Source organism: Hipposideros armiger, unplaced genomic scaffold (assembly GCF_001890085.2).
Source record: "Hipposideros armiger isolate ML-2016 unplaced genomic scaffold, ASM189008v1 scaffold_22, whole genome shotgun sequence".
NCBI lineage: Eukaryota > Metazoa > Chordata > Mammalia > Chiroptera > Hipposideridae > Hipposideros > Hipposideros armiger.
The window spans coordinates 5,890,884-5,909,377 of NW_017731372.1; the positions used below are offsets into that span (position 1 = coordinate 5,890,884).

At 48.2% G+C, this 18,494-nt stretch overlaps 1 protein-coding gene across 4 annotated transcripts in view; it reads right to left on the reverse strand.

Annotated features, from left to right (window-relative positions):
- The window catches only part of VASH2 (vasohibin 2), a 39,402-nt gene extending 20,916 nt beyond the window's left edge, over window positions 1-18,486 (reverse strand). For 3 of the 4 annotated variants that reach the window (XR_002123133.1, XM_019635539.1, XM_019635540.1), the window contains exons 1-4: window positions 18,176-18,486; window positions 10,559-10,647; window positions 6,664-6,720; window positions 6,046-6,120 (exon numbers count right to left, since the gene is read on the reverse strand). Coding sequence is in view for 3 of the 4 variants with exons in the window: in XM_019635539.1 (XP_019491084.1) it covers window positions 6,046-6,120; window positions 6,664-6,720; window positions 10,559-10,647; window positions 18,176-18,451 (497 nt within the window). In the remaining variant the exon portion in view is untranslated. Of the gene's footprint in view, window positions 1-6,045; window positions 6,121-6,663; window positions 6,721-10,558; window positions 10,648-11,391; window positions 11,657-18,175 lie in introns of those variants that run through there. The other variant, XM_019635541.1, reaches the window with a different exon arrangement.
- Between the last annotated feature and the right edge of the window lie 8 nt (window positions 18,487-18,494).

The window sequence follows — 18,494 nt, forward strand, 5'->3', positions numbered from 1 at the left end:
TTTATCAGTATCTGACCCTTAAGGGGTCCAGCAGTTGGCAGCAAGCCTCAGGATATCCTGGCTTTTTACTCACCTACCCCAGACTGGGTACTGGTGACAGATGTCCTCAGTTCACTGTGTGGCCTCTCACACATGCCTACAACTTTAGCACAAGCAGTGAACAACCGTGGATGGCTTTGTAGCTCCTACCAAGTAGTCCCCGGCAGGTCACAGACAGTGGGTGACCTGGGCCTGCAGCACAGCTCCTCCCAAGAGGTCCCAGAACCAACATATCTGGAGGTTGGCTTCAGACCACAGCAGAACACCACCCAATTAGCCTCATAAGCAGCACACCCAAAGGGCGGTCTCAATAGGCACCAGAACCCACTGGGGTGAATCCCACTCAATGGGGTAAGACCCTTGCACAGCAGCCTATAAGCTGTGGACATAGCCGAACCCCACAGCCAACCATACTAAAGATCAATCTCACCCACTGACTCCACAGCTCAACTACAACATAAGGGCACATACAACCCACACAAGGGACACTCCTAGAGCACCCAGAGCAGGTGACCAGGGAAACTGTACCGGAGACCCTACTACATAAGGGCACCTACTACATAAGGCCACCTGATGAAGACTGGGAGACATAGCAGATCTACCTAATACATACAAACAAACACAGAGAGGCAGCCAAAATGAGGAAACAAAGAAATACATCCCAAATAAAAGAACAGGAGAAAACTCCAGAAAAAGAACTAAATAAAAGGAGGCAAGCAACCTACCAGGTACAGAGTTCAAAACACTGGTTGTACAATGCTCAAGGAACTTAGTGAAAATTTCAACAAATAGATAGCAAGCATAAAAAAGGACATAGAAACCATAAAAAAAAGAACCAGTCAGAAGTGAAGAATACAATAACTGAAATGAAGAGTGCACTAGAAGGAATCACCAGCGGACTAGATGAAGCAGAGGACCAAATTAGCAATTTGGAAGACAAGGTAGCAGAAAACACCCAGTCAGAACAGCAAAAATAAAAAAAGGATCCAAAAAAAATGAGTATTGTTTAAGGGGCCTCTGGGGCAATGTCAAGCATAACAACATTCACAACATTCACATCCAGAAGGAGAAGAGAGAAAGCAAGGAATTAAGAACCTATTTGAAGAAAATGAAAAATTTCATAACCTGGCAAAGGAAATAGATATACAAGTCCAGGAAGCACAGGGTCGCAAACAAGATGAACCCAAACAGGCCCACACCAAGACACGTTAGAATTAAAACGGCAAAGGTTAAAGACAAAGAGAGAATCCTAAAAGCAGCAAGAGAAAGGCAACTAGTAACTTATAAGGGAGCTCCCATAAGACTGTCAGCTGATTTCTCAACAGAAACTTTGCAAGCCAGAAGGGATTGACACAAGATATTCGATATGATGAAAAGCTAGGACCTACAACCAAGGGTACTTTATCCATCAAGGCTATCATTTAAAATCAAAGGACAGATAGAGCTTCCCAAACAAGAAAAAGCGAACGGAGTTCATCACCACCAAACCAGTATTACAAGAAAAGTTCAAGGAACTTCAAGATGAAAAAAAAAAAAAAGATAAAAATTATGAACAAGAAAATGAAATAGCTACATATCTACCAACAATTACTTTCAATGTAAATAGATTAAATACTCCAATCAAAAGACATAGGAGGGCTGAATGGATAAGAAAACACAATTCTTACATATGCTGCCTACAAAAGACTCACTTCAGATTGAAAGTCACACACAGATGGAAAGTAAAGGGATGGAAAAAGATATGTCATGAAAACGGAAATAAAAAATAACAAAAAAATCTGGAGTAGCAATACTTACACCAGATAAAATAGACTTAAAAACAAAGGCTATAACAGACAAAGAGGGACCCAATAATCACACTTCTGGATATTTATCCAAAGAAATCCATAATGCTACTTTGAGGGGACGTGTGCATCCATGTGTTATTTGCAACATTGTTTGATGTGGAGGCAGCCTGGGTGTCCGTCGATGGATGAATGGATAAAGAGTAGGAGGTACATATATACAACAGAATATTGCTCGGACATGGAAGGGAATGGGTTTTTGCCATCTGTGGCGGCATGGATGGAACTGGAGGGTATTGTGCTGAGTAGAGTGTCAGACAGAGAAAGACAGATGCAATGTGATTCACTTATATATGGAATCTAGAGAAAATAAAAAAACAAACAAAACAAACTCATAGATACAGAGAACATTTTGATGGTTGCCAGATGAGGCGGGGTTTGGGGGTAGCTAAAAAAGAGTAACAAATTAATAGAAATACAAATTGGTTGTTACAAAATAGTTATGGGAATGTAGGGTATAGCATAAGGAATATAGTCAATAATGTAATAATAATTATGTATGGTGTCAGATGAGTACTACATTTGTTGGGGTGATAAATGGGAAGGGAGCTCAGGGGCTGGGTGAAGAAGGAAAAGGAATTAAGAAATATAAATTGGTAGTTACAAAATAGTCATGGGGATGTAAAGTAAAGCACAGGGAATATAGTCAATGATATGGTAACAACTATGTATAGTGCTAGGTGGATACTAGGCTAGTCAGGGGGATCACTTCTTAAATTATACAAATGTCTAACCACTATGCTGTACACCTGAAATTTTTTAAATAATATGGAATGTCAACTCTAATTGAAGAATGTTAAAAGATGGGAAAAGGTAAAGGGGAATAAGAGGTCCAAATTTCCAGGTATAAAATAAATAAGTCATGGGGATGTAATATACAGTATAGAGTCAATAATATTGTGATAAGGTGGTATGATGTCAGATGTTTGCAGGACTTATGATGATCGATTCTTTAGGTATATAAATGTTGAACTATGGTGTACCTGAAACTGATATAATTCTCTACGTTAGATATATTTTTAATAAAAATCTTTAAAAGGGATGACTGGTTAGCTCAGTTAGAGTGTCACGCTGATAACACCAAGGGTGCCAGTTTGATCCCCGCATGGGCCACTATGAGCTGCGCCCTCCTTAAAAGAGTCAATTATGCCATTGTAGCATGAAAGCAATGTGTAACCAATGACCGTGGCTGTTCCCCAATAAAATTTTTTTAAAAATAAAATCTTTAAAAAAAGAAAAAAGAATGAATCCTAAACTCTGAGCTAACATCAAACAAGATTAAACAGGGACGGACACAGGCTTCCAAGCAGCCCTGTTTCAGCGTTGTCACTACTTATGTCCCAGGACCTGTGTCATGTCCTTCACTGTGCCTGAGAGGAAAGCAGGCCACAGGGTTGCTGACACAGAGCAAAGAGCAAAGACAAAGATGCTGTAAGTTTTAGAATTCAGGTCTGTGTTTCTTGTCTGTGTCCAAGAGTCAAATTTCCCTGAGTTCAGCAGTGGGAGCTGAATTTCTCCACCCTCCCGGCACTTTTCTGAAATGTCACACCAGTAAGAACAAAGGACAACCAAGAGTACACTATCCGCGGATTTGGCCTATGCTAGAACTAAGGCCCAGGGGCTGGCCACAGGTCTGTCCCCACAATCCCACAAGTTTTAGGTAATTGCTGTAACCTAAAGTGAGACTTACATTTATAAAATTGCACAGGGAGAAGGCTATTGTGTACGTGACTGTTGTGTAAAGCAAGATGACCTCTGCCCAGGTGCACTCAGACATCCCTCAGCAGGGGGTCTGAAGTGAGCCGGTCCACCTGGGGAAGGGCCTGCGCTGGTGACCTCCCTCACTGACCCCCACCAGCAAATCCCAACTATTGTTCACTCCGATTCAACTTGTAGGCGGCTTTACCCAACAGCTGTGGCTGACTCCTGCCACCAAAGGAGGGGGTCGCCAGACCCATCTGCTGCCCCCACCTGTCCTGCCCTCCTGCTGGGCTCCCCAGGCACACATTTCATCTGCTTTGTGGGGAGCAAAAAGGAGGTCTGAAAGGAAGGCTGAGGAGGGGCCTCAATCAAGCTCAAGTTTTCAGTTTTCCAATGTCAGCCTGGGCACCTGTGGACAACCGTGTTTCAGATCAGGCCTGCCAGCGCTCTGCAGACTGCAGGGGGGCACCAATTCCTCTGTCCATAAAGGTGTCCAGGAGACCAGGGAAGCAGCCTAGGCCTGTCCCACTGTCTTCAGTCCAATTCTGAGCCGCCCGACCTTTCGCTGTCTGCTGTATCTCCTTTCTCTCCTGGCTTTCCTTCTACCTCTCAAGCTATCCTTCTTCGTCTCATTTATGCGCTCTTTGTGTTCAACTAGACCCCAAAATGGCGGGACTTCATCCTTGGTCTTTTTCTCTTCTCACTCCTTAAACATCATCTACCACCCCTACTCACAGCTCCACACTTGTATTTCCAGGATAGAGCACCCTCCTGAGCTCCACACTGACATCCTCACCCTGACATCCCTGGGGCATTTCAAATTCAACATGTCCAAATCTGAACTCACCTCCCCATAAATCTGATCCTCCTTTCTAAGTCCTTCCTTTGGACTTAAAAAGTGGTATTACTGGGGCCGGCCAAGTGGCTCAGTTGGTTAAGAGCGTGAGCTCTGAGGGTCGCTGGTTTGATTCCCACATGGACCAGTGAGCTGTGACCGAGCTGAGATGCTGCTAAGCTGCCAACAGGTGGCAGGATGGTTCAGCTGATGAGAGCACATGCTCCTAACAAGGTTGCCAGTTCGACTCCCGCATAAGATGGTTGGGCTACACCCACCCGCAACTAAGATTGAACACGGCACCTTCAGTTTAGCGGCTGCGAGCTGCCGACAGGTGGCCAGATGGCGACTGGACTTGGAGCTGAGCTAGCTGCGCCCTCCACAACTCAGATTGAAGGACAACTTGGCTGTTCCCCTTTCCCAATTCCCCAATAAAATCTTTTTTTTTTAAGTGGTGTTACTATCCAATCACCCAATTTTCTAAGCCAGAAATATGGTCACAGTCTTTTTCTCCTCTAAGTCCTCACATCCAATCAGTCCATCAGTGGTGTTGATGACAACTCCAGTTCCATCCCTCCACCTTCACTGCTGCTGTCTTAGTTCAGGTCTGTGCTGAAGGACCTTACCTCTCTATCGCTCTCATCCTTCTAGCACATCCTCCACAGACTGTCACCCAATCTAGAAATCTGTACTGTTGACTCCTTCCTCATCAACTACACCGAGCTGGCCTCCAAGTCCTGTAAACTCTACCTCCCTGATATCTCTTGATAGCTATTCTCATTGCTAGAACCATGGTTCGAGCATCCCCATTTTCCTCATGTAACAGCCAGTACCTGGCTCTGCAGATCCAGCCCTATCCTTCAACTTGTCCTAAGACCTGCCTCTCTGAAGTGTACACCTCCCCTCCAGAGCTTCCATCTGGGCTGCCTGTTGCCTTCTGGGAAGAGGTCACACTCCCCAGCACAGCACTAAAGACCTAACTGGTCTTACCTGAGACCACCTCTCATGCTCCTACTTTGCCATGTTCCTTGGTCACTGTCCCTTCCAGCCATCTACCCCAAAGGACTGGGAGTTTCCTTGCTCTTCTGTCAGGTCATGTTCTATTGCTGTCACCACTAATATGTCAGTTCCATCACAGATTTCTGGGCCATAGTCATCGTAGGCTGAGAAGCCCGGAGTCTGGTGGAAAACAGAACAGAAAGTGTGGGGGAGACGAGACCCCTGTTTCAGCTCTATGTTTGGAGGATCCCATTTCCCCTAAATGTCTTTCCTGTGGCAATGCCAGATTAATGCAAAAAAAAAACACAAAAAACAATGATACACACACTGTCTCTAGTTCATCTAAGTTAGAATTCTACTTGTAACTAGTGCGGCTGGCCTGAGAGCTAGCCCAGGTGCAGGCTTTAGCTCACTGGTCACCCTGATGATGGACCAAGGAGCCAAGCTCTGATTTCATTCAACTCCAGATGGTGGAAATGAAAAAGAACCCTCGGGAGAGTTTGATACTTTCTTTCAAGGAGACAACAGCCATCATCTTGTGGATCTAGGATGCCAAAGGCACAACCAGCCCCAGAGTGATACCACCATCTATGGAGTAAACTTAAGCAAACATAACTCAAAGGATACATGCCCAGGATGACAGCTTCAAGGCATTTGATAGGCAAAGATTCTCGAGTCATTTCTTTCGCTGTTTCCATTAACCTGTAGGATAGAGCACAGCAAAGGATCTCAGAACTTATTTAAGGATACAGTTGGTCTGTCTGCCAATCCATCAGCATGCCTTTCTACACACTAAGCACCATGCAGGAATACAGAGGGAACGGGACGAACTCGCCTCGCAGGAGGGTGCCAAAGCACATCCACACTTGGCACAACCAAAATCCTAAATTCTCCACTCCTCTCTCCAAGAGCTAGTTCCTGGGTGGTAGTGCCCATATTCCAGCGCATCCTCCCATCACCCCAGGACGAGGGACACTAAGCAAGTAAAGGAGGCCACATGAGACATATTTCATAGGCCTCCCCTATCCCAAGTGAGTCTCCACCACTGAGCTTAGCTGTTAGAATGACCCAGATGGCAGCCCCTCCAGAGCTTACACCTCCAACATGACCCTAGGGCATCGCCTCCCATCTCCACCCCATACAGGTATTTGAGCACTGGGATGTAGGGATAAAGGGTGAGAGAAGGAATTGGCAGCTGTCAGGTAGGAGAGATGTCATCTGGCCCAAAGATCATGCACCACTTACCCACTTAGCGGTCTCATTTTCCTAATTTCAAAGAACTGGGTCCCTGTATGATTGTATCTGTGTGAAGCATGTAAAGGGAAAGTGACAGAAAACTCCAAAGGTCCCAGGAATCCAGCAGAGGAATGTATGCATTGATTTCTCAGTGGGAAGAGGAAGTGGGGGTTTTCCACGAGGTGTCCAGTAGCCAGAAGGTAGTCAACAGCCTCTAAGGCCTCACTGTCCTGTGGAACTCTTAACTTCCAACGTAGGCCCCAGAGCAACTTGGACCTTTATTATAGCTATTTTCAATCTGTTTTGTATTCTGGTTAGTTGAATACATGTCTCAATTCTCCTACTAGACTACAAGCTCTTTTTGAGAGTTGAGACCATTTATTTATCATCTTCATTTCACGCATAAAGCTTTGAACAAGCTCAACATATTCCAGTTAGCAAATACTATTAAATGAATGAGGAATAAGTGAATGGATGAGTGGACAGGTAGATGGATAAATGGATGGATGGGTAGAAAGGTGGATGGGTGAATGGATAGAAAAATAGGTGGAAGGAAGGAAGGAAGGAAGGAAGGAAGGAAGGAAGGAAGGAAGGAAGGAAGGAAGGAAGGGAGGAAATGGAATGGAACGGACGGAACGGGGATGGATAGAAGGGTGGATGAATGGCAACAGGGTTTCTCAGTAACACACAGATGCTGCAGCAGAGCTTGCTATGGAGATATCACTTTCATTTCATGCCTGGACTAGCACTTGACATTGATTACTAAGCCTGAGATGATGACATTATCCACACCCTGGGATTTAGCTGGTTGTCCAGCAGGTCTCAGGGACTGGCAAGGTTACACCAGGTCATCCTGTAGGAAACCAAAGATTCCCTGATGTCATGCTCTCTGAGGCTGGATCTTGATTATTCTGAGGCTAAACAATAGTTTATGTTTTGTACATTTCCGTATCCTACCTCAAACATAATCCTACAGAAAAAGTGCATACTGGGAAGGTGCTAATGAAGCATGAACTTGAAGGTGGAGTGGGTGTATGAGATTACACGGGTATCCCCTGCAGTGGTAGAGGTAGCTATAGAAGGTGGTTCTGACCCCCTAAAGACACTGCATGCCCTCCTGAGAAGGGTTTGGAGTCCTCTCCTGGCACAGACGTGCCAGGCCACTCAGACGTGAACATGAGTGTTTAACAGCCACCTGAGGAGCTCCTTATTAGCAGTTTCTAGGCTCCACCCCTAGAGACTCTGATCTCAGGCCATGGTTTTAACCCTAGGTGCCATTCAGAGTCACCCTATCTTGGACTGTCGAATTGGAAGTTCCAGGGTGAGAGGGGCAGGGGCCAATGTTAACAAGCTCACCAGAAGTTTGGAAAAGATGGCATGATCATAAGGATAACCAATAACAATACAGGCTTGTCCAGCTTTGAAAAAAAGCCAACATACAAAACCCTAGGGGTAAAAGAGAAAAATGAGGGGCCAACTATCCTCATTGCAAAGTGAGTTTGTTTGTTTTTTTTACTTTACCAAAGATTTCATTCACATAGTGAGATTCCCCGGACTGTGTATTTAAAGCAGAATTCAACTGGCAAAAATTCAATGTATATACCCAACTTTCCATATATATATATATAGATAGATAGATAGATAGATATAGATATAGATATAGATATAGATATAGAGAGAGAGAGAGGGGGAGAGAGAGAGAGAGAGAGTTTATACATCTAGTACATAAAGTGATATCTCAAACCTGCACTAATTTAAAGTTACCTGGCCGTCTTTTCTCAGCTCCTAACAGTTATTAGCCCTGAAATTGAGCTGGGAGGAAAGCTTCCTGTAAACATTGCCTTCAGAGTGAGAGACTCACTGAGCCCAAGTCCACCCTCAGAAGGCTTCTCCCAGGCAGCAGAGCTCAGGTGGCACCTCTTTTCCAGAACCCCATGCAAGACCAGCACCCCTGTTGGCCAACGCTCTGAGGCTGTCAGAAGGGAAGGCAGGGTTTGTCCTTTCATGTCCCTACGACCAGCTGAGCACATCAAGAGTCAGGGCTGGCCCCAAGTGGTCCCCGTACTCTAGCACGGGTCACTGTGTTCAGGACAAAGCCGTAGGAAGTCCCAAGTCACTCAATAGAGGTCTGGTCAGAAGGTAGAACGAGAGGCCACACTCTGCTTTCTTTGTGTAGTGGCTCTAATGACCAGGTGACAGGGAGCACGGTCCCAGCAGCCTGCTGACACTTTCCCTTCTCCAGCCCTCCCTACAGTCAGTGATCTAGGTCAGCGACCATCATAATGCATCAGAGAGAAAAATAAAAAAGCAGATCCTTCAGGCCAGCAATGAAAACTGGGCTGAGCATGCACTGTAGGGCTTATAAAAGAAGGAGCCGAAGATATGTAAAGCACATGCAAATTTGCCCCTATCAATGCATTCCCAGCCAGGCTCATTCTCTTTAATCTCTGGCCAAATGATCCTTGTGAAGGCCATGTCCTAGATATGAATGGGGAGCCATTCTAATTTCTGTCACTTTCTAGAATGTTATGTGAGGAGTCAGGAACACTCAGGAAGGCTCAGTTCTTGGGGCCCAGGTCGTCTACCATGACAGTTTATGTTTCTGGAACACATGGAGCTCCTCATGTGGGGTCCCAGTTTGGGGATCAACATACCAGATAGCCTTCCCAGGGCTGGGGCTACCTGCCTCACGCCCGGAGGCTAGTGCTACCTTCCCCTCTAATATCACTTCAGGATTCCACTGGGGAGATGCCATGCGGGCGAGTTCATAATCTGTGATGTGGGAACTGAGAGGCTAATCAAGTAATCTGCCCACCCCAAAAGAGCAAGAATTGGTGTTATTCCCATCTGATAGTACCCATCCCTGCAGGGAAGTCATAAAATCCACAGGAAAGATTCTTGCCTAGAGCACCAAGAGGAGGGGCTCTTCTGGGGCATGTGGGGCGTGTGTCGGTACCCCATGAAATCCTTCCTGCTAAGTTCTAGGTCTTTAGGGAGGAAGGACAGAGGTCAGCAGAGGCTTGACCTTTTGGACAATGTGCTGGGAGCCTGGGGTGGTGGCAGCTGACTCCGGAGAGAGTCTGATGCTGGCTTAGCTTTGAGATGCTACTGACTTGCTTGGGCAAATGGCCTGTCGCTCTCACGTACACCTCTGCCAGCCCAGCAGCTCCCTTCTGACTCCTATTCCCGATACAACGCCGGTGGACCATCCGCCTCGGCCCCTCTGTTCTCACCGTGTTGCTATGCAGGCTCTCAGAACTGATCTAATCCTGACTGCAAACAACTTGCGGACACTGGGCCTGAAGAGGACCCCACTCTGGCTGGTCTGAACCCAGGCTGGACCCGCAGGGCTCCTCAGCAATTCTACAAGCTCAAGTGAGGGGAGAGGGCCCCCCATCACAGAACCCCATTCATTCATGGGTAATAGGGCAAGGCCACCAGTCTGGGTCACCTGAGGAGCCAAAGGCAGTGCCAGGTGAGCCTCTTATAGATGATGAGCAGTCAGGATGAAGGCAAAAATGAGCGAGAAAAAAACAGAAGACTAGGAGTGAAGAGGGAGAAAGAAGGACAGTAGAGGAGAGAAGGAGGGAAAGATGACTGAGAAGGAGGTGGAGAGAAAGGAAGGGATGGAAGGCAGAGGGACTCAAGGTGGCCCACTACTGCCTCACAGTCTCTTGCCATCCTGGCCGACATCCTGCTTAAAGGGAGAAGAACCTTATTGTTGCAGTTACATCCTCTATTATCACTCCTTCTAGACTCTCACGTAGGGGCATCCCTCCATGCCCGGCCTCACCAACCTTAGCGAGCGTTTGCTGACCAGCTGGGGACAGACATGCCAGCAGCTTTGCAATCACCATGCCTGTCCCCCTGGCTGGGTCTGCTCAGACCCCAGTTGGAAGGATACTGTAGTGTCTTCATGTAGTTCTGGATTGCCTGGAGCCAGTCTGGGATAGTCATCGACAGCCTGTAGTTTGGAACCTGGGGTATTGAAGGCTGCAGAGGAGAGAGAGAGAGAGAGAGATCTTTTGATCAAGGAGATGCTCTGAGGGCCAGGGCCTGGGGGCAGGCACAGGGCTGAGACCGCTGGAAAGCTGGTCCTGAGAGCAGGTGGCCACCCTGGCATGGTCACCTGTTCAAGTGGTGCCTCCTGAAAGGTGTCCCCAGACCAGTCAGTCCCTTGCTAAAGGCTAAAGTTCTCCCTCTCTGCATTCCCTCTACACACACTCCACCTGGGTTATAGTGCTCTATATGGCCCTCTGTGTGTTATGTGAACACAGCTGGCCTTTCCATGGGATTCTCTGTACCTCCTTGAGGCCAAGGACCATATCCTATAATGTCCCCCACTGAGCCTGGCCCAGGTGTTCACAGAGGTGTTCCATTAATCCTCTCATTTTCGCCGCATGACTACACCTTTTGCTGTATGGTTGGTGTGACCCATTATGCACGCTCCACTCCAGGGCACCATTGACTACTAGATGAATGGTGCCCTGAAGAAACGCAACATAGCACCAGGGCTGCCATTTCTCCTCAACACCACCCCCCACAATGCCCATCGTGTCCCTCCCCCAAGTCTGGCCCCAAATAGATTAGGAAAGACTCCCCGCCGGCCTCGACTCTGGCCTTGACTCTTACCAGTGCCGCTCCTCTGACTCATGAGCCATCTCACCCTTTTACCCCTCGTGGCTGCCCAGTCAGTCAGCTCCTCATTTCCTCGCTTGCCTCTCAGTCTACACTCACCAAGTATCTACAACTGAGACGAGAAAGAAGCAGCCGCAGGTGAGGACAGCGAGGGGGAGGTAAGCGCCTCTCCTCAGGCACTCAGAGCTAAGACGCTGCGGAGCTCTGCCTGGTTGAACAAGGCCACGAGCAAGCACAAGCCAGTGCTCCCAACCCAGCCACTCCTGGGAAGCAAGGGGCGGTTTCTGCTTTATCCCCCCCATGTTTCTCAGTCTCTGCGTCGGCCTCTCTGGTGGAGCGGGGCTGTTGGGGACAGAGTCCCTGAGCTCACGTGGGCCTCCGGCCCCTGCAGTGCTGCTGTCAAGGACAGAGGAGGCTCCTCCAGGCTTAAGCCGCTTAGGGAGGAGCAGAAGGGGCCTCAGGGCAGATTAGTTCCATCCTGGGAGAAAACGGAAAGGGAGGCCCTGGGTATTTAGGGCTTAGTTGATGGACAGTGAAGCTGCTGGTGAACAGACGTGGGGCCGGCGCCGCTGGCTGGGCAGCAGAGCTCTCCCGGCTCCCAGGGCTCGGGCCCCACAGTGAATCTGGGGGGCACGCTGCCCCTGGGCCTGAAGCAGGGGGGCACTCCTCTACTTCTACACCCTAGGCTGCGTTTACTTCAAACGCTACTTATTCTGTTCCTCTCAGTGCTTCTACTCTCTCTTGGCTTTGAAACTTCCTACTTCACAGCAACCGCCTCTTCAACAAAAAATCATACTTCCTATTTCACAGCCAAGGTGCTGTGTGTGTGTGTGTGTGTGTGTGAGCGCGCGCGCGCGCGCGCGCGTGCACACGCATGCACACACACACAGCTGTTCTGTGAACTACACTTTCATTACAACATATCAACTCAAATCACTTTCATGTCTTGGAGAGTCATTTTGGGGAGCAAAATGTTCCGATTTGAACATTTGCTCGCATGCCGCACCCCCAGAGCCAACATATGAAGTGTCTCCTTGTTTTTCTGCCCTTTCTAACAAACTCTAGGAAGTGCCCAGCTTGCCCTTGGTTTTTTTTTTTTGGTGTTTTTTTTTTACAGTAACATCCACTGATCTACCCAAATCTGGAATTCTGTGTAGGAATGTGCCAGAGACTTCACAGAGAAGTGAGGAGAGAAAGAGAGATGTGAATAAACATCTCTTTAGCACCTCTTGTGTTCCAAGTTCTAGAGCAGACACAAAAGGGGGAGGGGGCACAGAGATAAGAGGAAGGCAGGAGGGAAATTACACTTTATTAAGGCATGAGCATAGTTCTACACAGAAGAGTGCTGTTGGTGCCTATTTAATAGGAAATCTGATAAGCATGGGAAAATGCCCCATCGGCTCATGGGCCACCTAAGGGATCTCCAGAGTGGTGTTCCTTGGCCACAAGCCGGAGGTGGCCGGAGTAACTGGGTTCAGAGTCGGCTATGGGGCTGACCACCAAATTATTTCAACTCCCCAAAGCCCAATAGAGCCCACAAGAGCCGGATGATGGGGTGGGAGTCGGGCAGCAGCTGGTCCTCAGAATAGCAGCCTAGTGGCGCCCAAAGGCTTTTAAAAACAGCTGCCTGGTTACCTCAGCCCCTGCTGAGAGTGAGTCTAGGAGCTGTGGCCACATTCCCCAAACCCCAGCTGGGGAGCAGAGCTGTGGTGGGGAGAGGAGCTGAGATTGCTGAGGAGATGATGTCATCCGGCTACAACTCACCCTGACATCTGGGATAGCTGACTGGGGCTCGGGCTCGGGCTCAGCTCCCAACCAGCCCCTCGGACTGCCAATGCCCCCACAGGACGATGGACTATTAACCAGGGGCGCTCCTTGGGGTGTGATTACGAGTCCGACACAAAGAGGTTCGGTTCTCTGCTCTGTCCCTGGTCAAGCTGCGTGACCTCTCTAAGCCTCTGTTTCCTTCCTGATAAAATAGGAGAATATCACCTACCTACAGCCTTCTGGGCTGGTGATGCGGATTATATGACCTAATGTATAAAGCGGGCAACCTGGGGCTTGGCACTCAGTGCTTTTTAAGTTGTTATTATTATTATTCATGTTACTATTCACCAGTAGTGTTTTTTCAGGGGTCTAGATGGGGAAGCCTGAAAGCGCTTCACTTTTTAGGAACTAGAAGGCAGAAATTAGCAGAGCCTGAGTCCCTGGGAACTTGGGAGCATCACACAGATGCCTTCTCACCCTAATAAAAGAAAACAAAAACATCCACTTCCCCCTGGGGACCATGAGTTAATCTCCTTAATTCATGAAGAATTCACAGAGTGGTAAGAAAACTCTTTCGGCCTCAAAGAAAAAAAAAATGGCCCCAAAAGGTGGAAGAAACCCAAGTGTCCATCAACAGATGAACGGATACACAAAATGGGGTGTATATACACACAACGAAATATTATTCAGCCATAAAAAGGAAGGAAGGACATTCTGACACATGGTACAACATGGATGAACCTTGAAGACCTTATACTAAGTTAAATAAGCCAGTCACAAAGTATAAATAGTGTATGATTCCTCTTATATGAGGTGCTTAGAGTAGTTCAATTCGTAGAGACAGAAAGTAGAAGGGTGGTTGCCAGGGACTGGGGGTTGGGAGGAATGGGGAGTGAGTGATTAATGGGTACAAAGTTTCAGTTCAGGAAGAAGAAAAGTTTCTGGGGATGGAAGGTGGTGATACTGCACAATCCATGGGAATGTACTTAATTCACAGAACTGTACACTTAAAAATGGTTAAAACGGTAAATTATGTTACGTATATTTTACCACATTTTTAAAAAATGGCCATGAAAAGACAATTCACAAAATAAGAAATGCAAAAGTGACGAAATATTTGCAAAAAATGTTCCAAGCTCACCAATAATTTAAGAAATGCAAATTAAAGCCACTGCAAAATGTCATTGTTCACCTTGCGAATTAGCAGAGGTATTCTGAAATGTGGATACTCAATGCTGGCGAGGAGGCTCTCTCATACAGTAGGATGGGAACACAAACTGGTACCTTCTTATGACAATTCCAGGGCATACTCCTTTTGTTTTCTCCCCGACGGTGGTCCTGAGTATACCTCTTCATGTTATTTTTCTGCCCTGTTTCACCTGAAACTCTAGACTAGACTTTCCACAGACCCTCCCCGGGGCACTGAGCAGGGGGTGGGAAAGTCGGAGGAGGGAGGGGAGTGGACAGGAAGATGGTGATTCAAGAAGAACAATGAAACAAACCACAGACAAGGCTTTTGTAGACAGGCTCTCACTCCAGGCTTGCCAAACACAATGACCTGTCAGAAGAATGCAAGGAGAAGGGATGTGGACCGACACAAGTGTGCATCATCGCCATGGCATCACCACGTGGGAGGGAAGGGGGAAAACAGAAAAGGAGCCGGGGAGGCAGGGAGCGCCCCTGGCACCAGGAATCTTTGACAAGAAAGAACAAGGAGAGAGCAAAGCCTTTTGCCGTCCCTGCTCTGAAAAATTCACTGGGCCGGCACCAGGCTGAAGAATGTCCTCCAGCAGCCTGGAGAGCATGGACCATCACTCAGGAGCCCAGGATGGGCCCGAGGCCCAGGTGTCCGTTGACAAGGGCCTGGTGCAGAGGCCCAGGGGTCACAACCTTGGGCAGAGCAGCAAGGAAGGATGAATTGGTTCTGAATGCAGGACAGGGGAGGGAAGGACCTGCCCCTTTGAGCCAGCAGGGGGCAGGAATGGAGTCCGGACTGCAGCAAAATCTCACCCCACAGCACTCACACTTCTCTCAGGCAAAGCTGAGTCCTCTAATGTGAATTACTTGGTGAGAATGAGTCACAAGAACGTGGGGTCGTTTTTTCTGGGCCAGCCACCTCACTTCCCATCCTCTGTCATCCTCCAACTGACTGGAGTTGCGTTCTTACACTATCCCGATAGCACCCTGGCCTTCACCTAATCGACCCAGTAACCATCAGGGGAGTGGCCTGAGGTCACAAATCTATAAGGAGGATCACAGAACTGGGGAACTCCCCACTCTGCCCCTAGGTGGGGGGTACCTGGCAGAACTGACCATGGCTGCCCACAGAATGTCCTGTAATCAAAGCTGAAGTGTCATTCAGTCCTCCTGTTAGGTCTGCGACAGCTTCCCTGTCCATTTCTTTGCCAAACTCAATTGCCAAAAAAAGGTAAATCTCCCTGAAACTCTCCAACCCTTCCACCCCAACTCCATCACCCCTCTTCAGTACAAATTCCTCAGTAAGACACGGATTTGGTTAAAGGAGCAAAGGACTTGGCCCCAGAGGGAAAAGTCTGCCAAGTAGAGTACAGGAATAGCCCTTGAATCAGAGTACCCCCTGGAAACAGGAGCTTTAGAAGCTGTCCCATCTGAGGGCCTGCATAGGGGTCAGGATTTAGGGGATGTTGGGACCAGGGATGGGGGATGCCATGACGGAGTTAGGGATAGAGAACCAACCATTACGACACAACGTAAGAGAAAGAGATGTTAAATTCTTAGGCTCAAAAAGCCAACGCCCATGTTCAGGCTGGCGTTGTCCAGGCTGGGTAGGAGTTTGCATGTGACCTTTGGGTTACTATGAAAGTACAAGGTGATGTGACTACTCTACAAAAAAAAAGGGACCACTCTTTTTTAAGAACACAGCATTCAGCCACAATAATGGAAGTACTCAGTACAGGTCTCAGGAAATAGTGCTCTGTGTTCTAAGCTGCTTAAACAACATTTAGAATATTGTGTTTCACATGAGCTAATTTTAGGGGGATAGACTGATGACAAGCTAGCAACTGTCCTAGAAAGAGGATGAGGAGAGTAAACTGATCTGGGAACTACGGCACATAAGAAAAAGTGAAAGGAGCTACCTGTGGACAAAGGAGGCTAAAGGAAGATGCGGATTGACAGAATGTTCACAGTTATGAGACTCATAATCCAGTGCACCACTCGTGTCACACAGACACCTCTAGTGTCACGCAGGTCAGCATTTGAGGCCTAGGAACTCAAGTGTCACAACATCATAGGATTTGAGAGTTGGTAAAGAACTTTTCATCAAGCCTGGTCTACTCCTAATTTATACATAAGAAAACTGAAACCAGAGATTTTTAAGTAAGTGACCTAAGTCACAAAGCTAGAGGGAGCACAACCAGGACTGGAATTGAGTCCTTTCCTTACTCCAAGAACCCCATCTCGAGACAACCAAGGGAGGTTGAGTAGCAAAGGAAGCTGTCATGTGCTCCCCTAGTGGGAAGGGTAACATGAGAATCAGCGGTGACATGTGACTACCAGGGCAGAAGGAGGGCTTCTGCTCAGTCTAAGAAAAGAGTTTCCCACCAATCAAATCTGGCCAGGCCTCGGACCAGCTGTCCTGTGAAGCAATGAACGCCCTGTTTCCAGGAGGACTTCAGAAAGAGGAAGGGATTCTCCTGAGAGGTGGGAGGCGGGTCTCTGCCAACACTAACATTCTCTAAGTCCCACCAAGAAGGGGGGTGCCCCCCCCAAGATCGGGAGAAGCATAAAGCTACAATTAGAAGCATGGTCCGTGCTGAGGGTATTGAGTAAGCAAGGCAGCACGGGACAGTGGGAACAGGCCTCCGTTCCCTGGAGCCACCTCTGTTGCAGGTTTAAGGGCTCCCATCTCCTCCATAAGTAACGAAAGGCTCACCCAAGTAAAGGCAAGTTCTGAAGTCAGAACCACGAGCCAGAACCAGTGATGCTCTGAACTCACGGAGGACTTACAGCAGACACTAAAGCAGCCAAGACTCTCGTTTGGTACAATACAGATCTCCTTGACAAGCAGAGTAATAAAACACTGTAACTGCAGCAGGATGCTTACAGGCTGTCATTTCCCCCAAGGGCGCACACAGCTCTGTGGCCTGTAGGGCTCAGATGTTTGGGTCACCAGATGCTCCAGGTTGGGGCCTCAACCAGATAGATGGCCTTCCAGGTCTCAGGCCTGGCATTCCTAGACGTGCCCAGGAATCTTCTCAGCCATGCCAATGTCCCCTAGGGTGCAGGGGACACCATCTGCCATACGACAACCCCCTCAGGTTCTGCAGCATTTCTCCCTCACTTTGCATTTTCATGTTTCATATAACGACCCCTGCACATCTCCCTTCCTCTGTTTTGCTAAGTTATCCTTGGCCACCAAACCCAGGCAGCTTGCTGGCTCCTCTCCAAGATAGAAAGCCTCCTTCTCTATCCAGTGAGACTAATTCATCATGTGTACTGGAAAGTCCCTTTCAAGACACAGCCAAAACTCTTCTTTTTTTTTTTTTTTTCTTCTTGGAACCCAGATAAGCTGGGAAAAGAGATAGTTCACTGTTTCTCAAGTTTTAGAGGTGAAAGTCACTGTCATTTAAAAAAAAATTGGCAGAAAGTCTAGAAATGATTCACGCTGAGAAGTCTGACTGGTTGAGTGCAAATTCATTCACAGCCTAATAAATCATTTGCAAGGGGGAGAGAGGGGAAGGACCAAGAGACTCCAAAGAGGGGAAGCAGGATGGGGTCCCGAGGGGACCTGTGCATTCTTGGCATCGCTGGTGCTACCTGGGGACTACAGCTCTTGCTGAAGGTGGATGAACATGGGGGTAAGTAAACAGATAATAGAGTTTGGATGGAGATTCAAAGAATCCTTGGCAAAACGCAACCATACAGTCCCAGGACAGCAAGCACCCCCCACCAAAACCCCCCAAGGCTTCCAAGACAAACGTCTCAATTAAGCAAAAGGGAAGGGACTGTGGGGAAGACTGGGGAGAAGGGAGTTTGTAGCAGGACCAGAAGCATGGAAATTACCTCTATTTGTTCTGTACAGGCTGAAACCGTCCCATCACCGCCCACCCCACCCACCTCCTTGAAAGCCACTGACCTTTGCCAAGAAAGCGGCGTTCCTGATGGCGCCCACCATTTCTCCCCCCTTGGGGTGCACCTTGGCCACGTGCATCCACATGCGTTCCCAGGTGTGGCTGTCGATGGGGAAGCCGCTCTTGTTAACGTGAAACAGCACCCCGCCGTCTTTGTCCTCCTCCTCCGAGCCCCCGCTGGTGGCGAGGCTCACAGGCCGCGCGTGGCTGCTCCGGGACCGGGTGCCTTTGGCGCCTTTGGGGTGGGGGCAGCGGTGAGTGCCGGCCGCAGAGCCGGTCATGATGGGGCCGGGGCCGGGAGGGCGGGGCGGGGGGCGCGCGGCG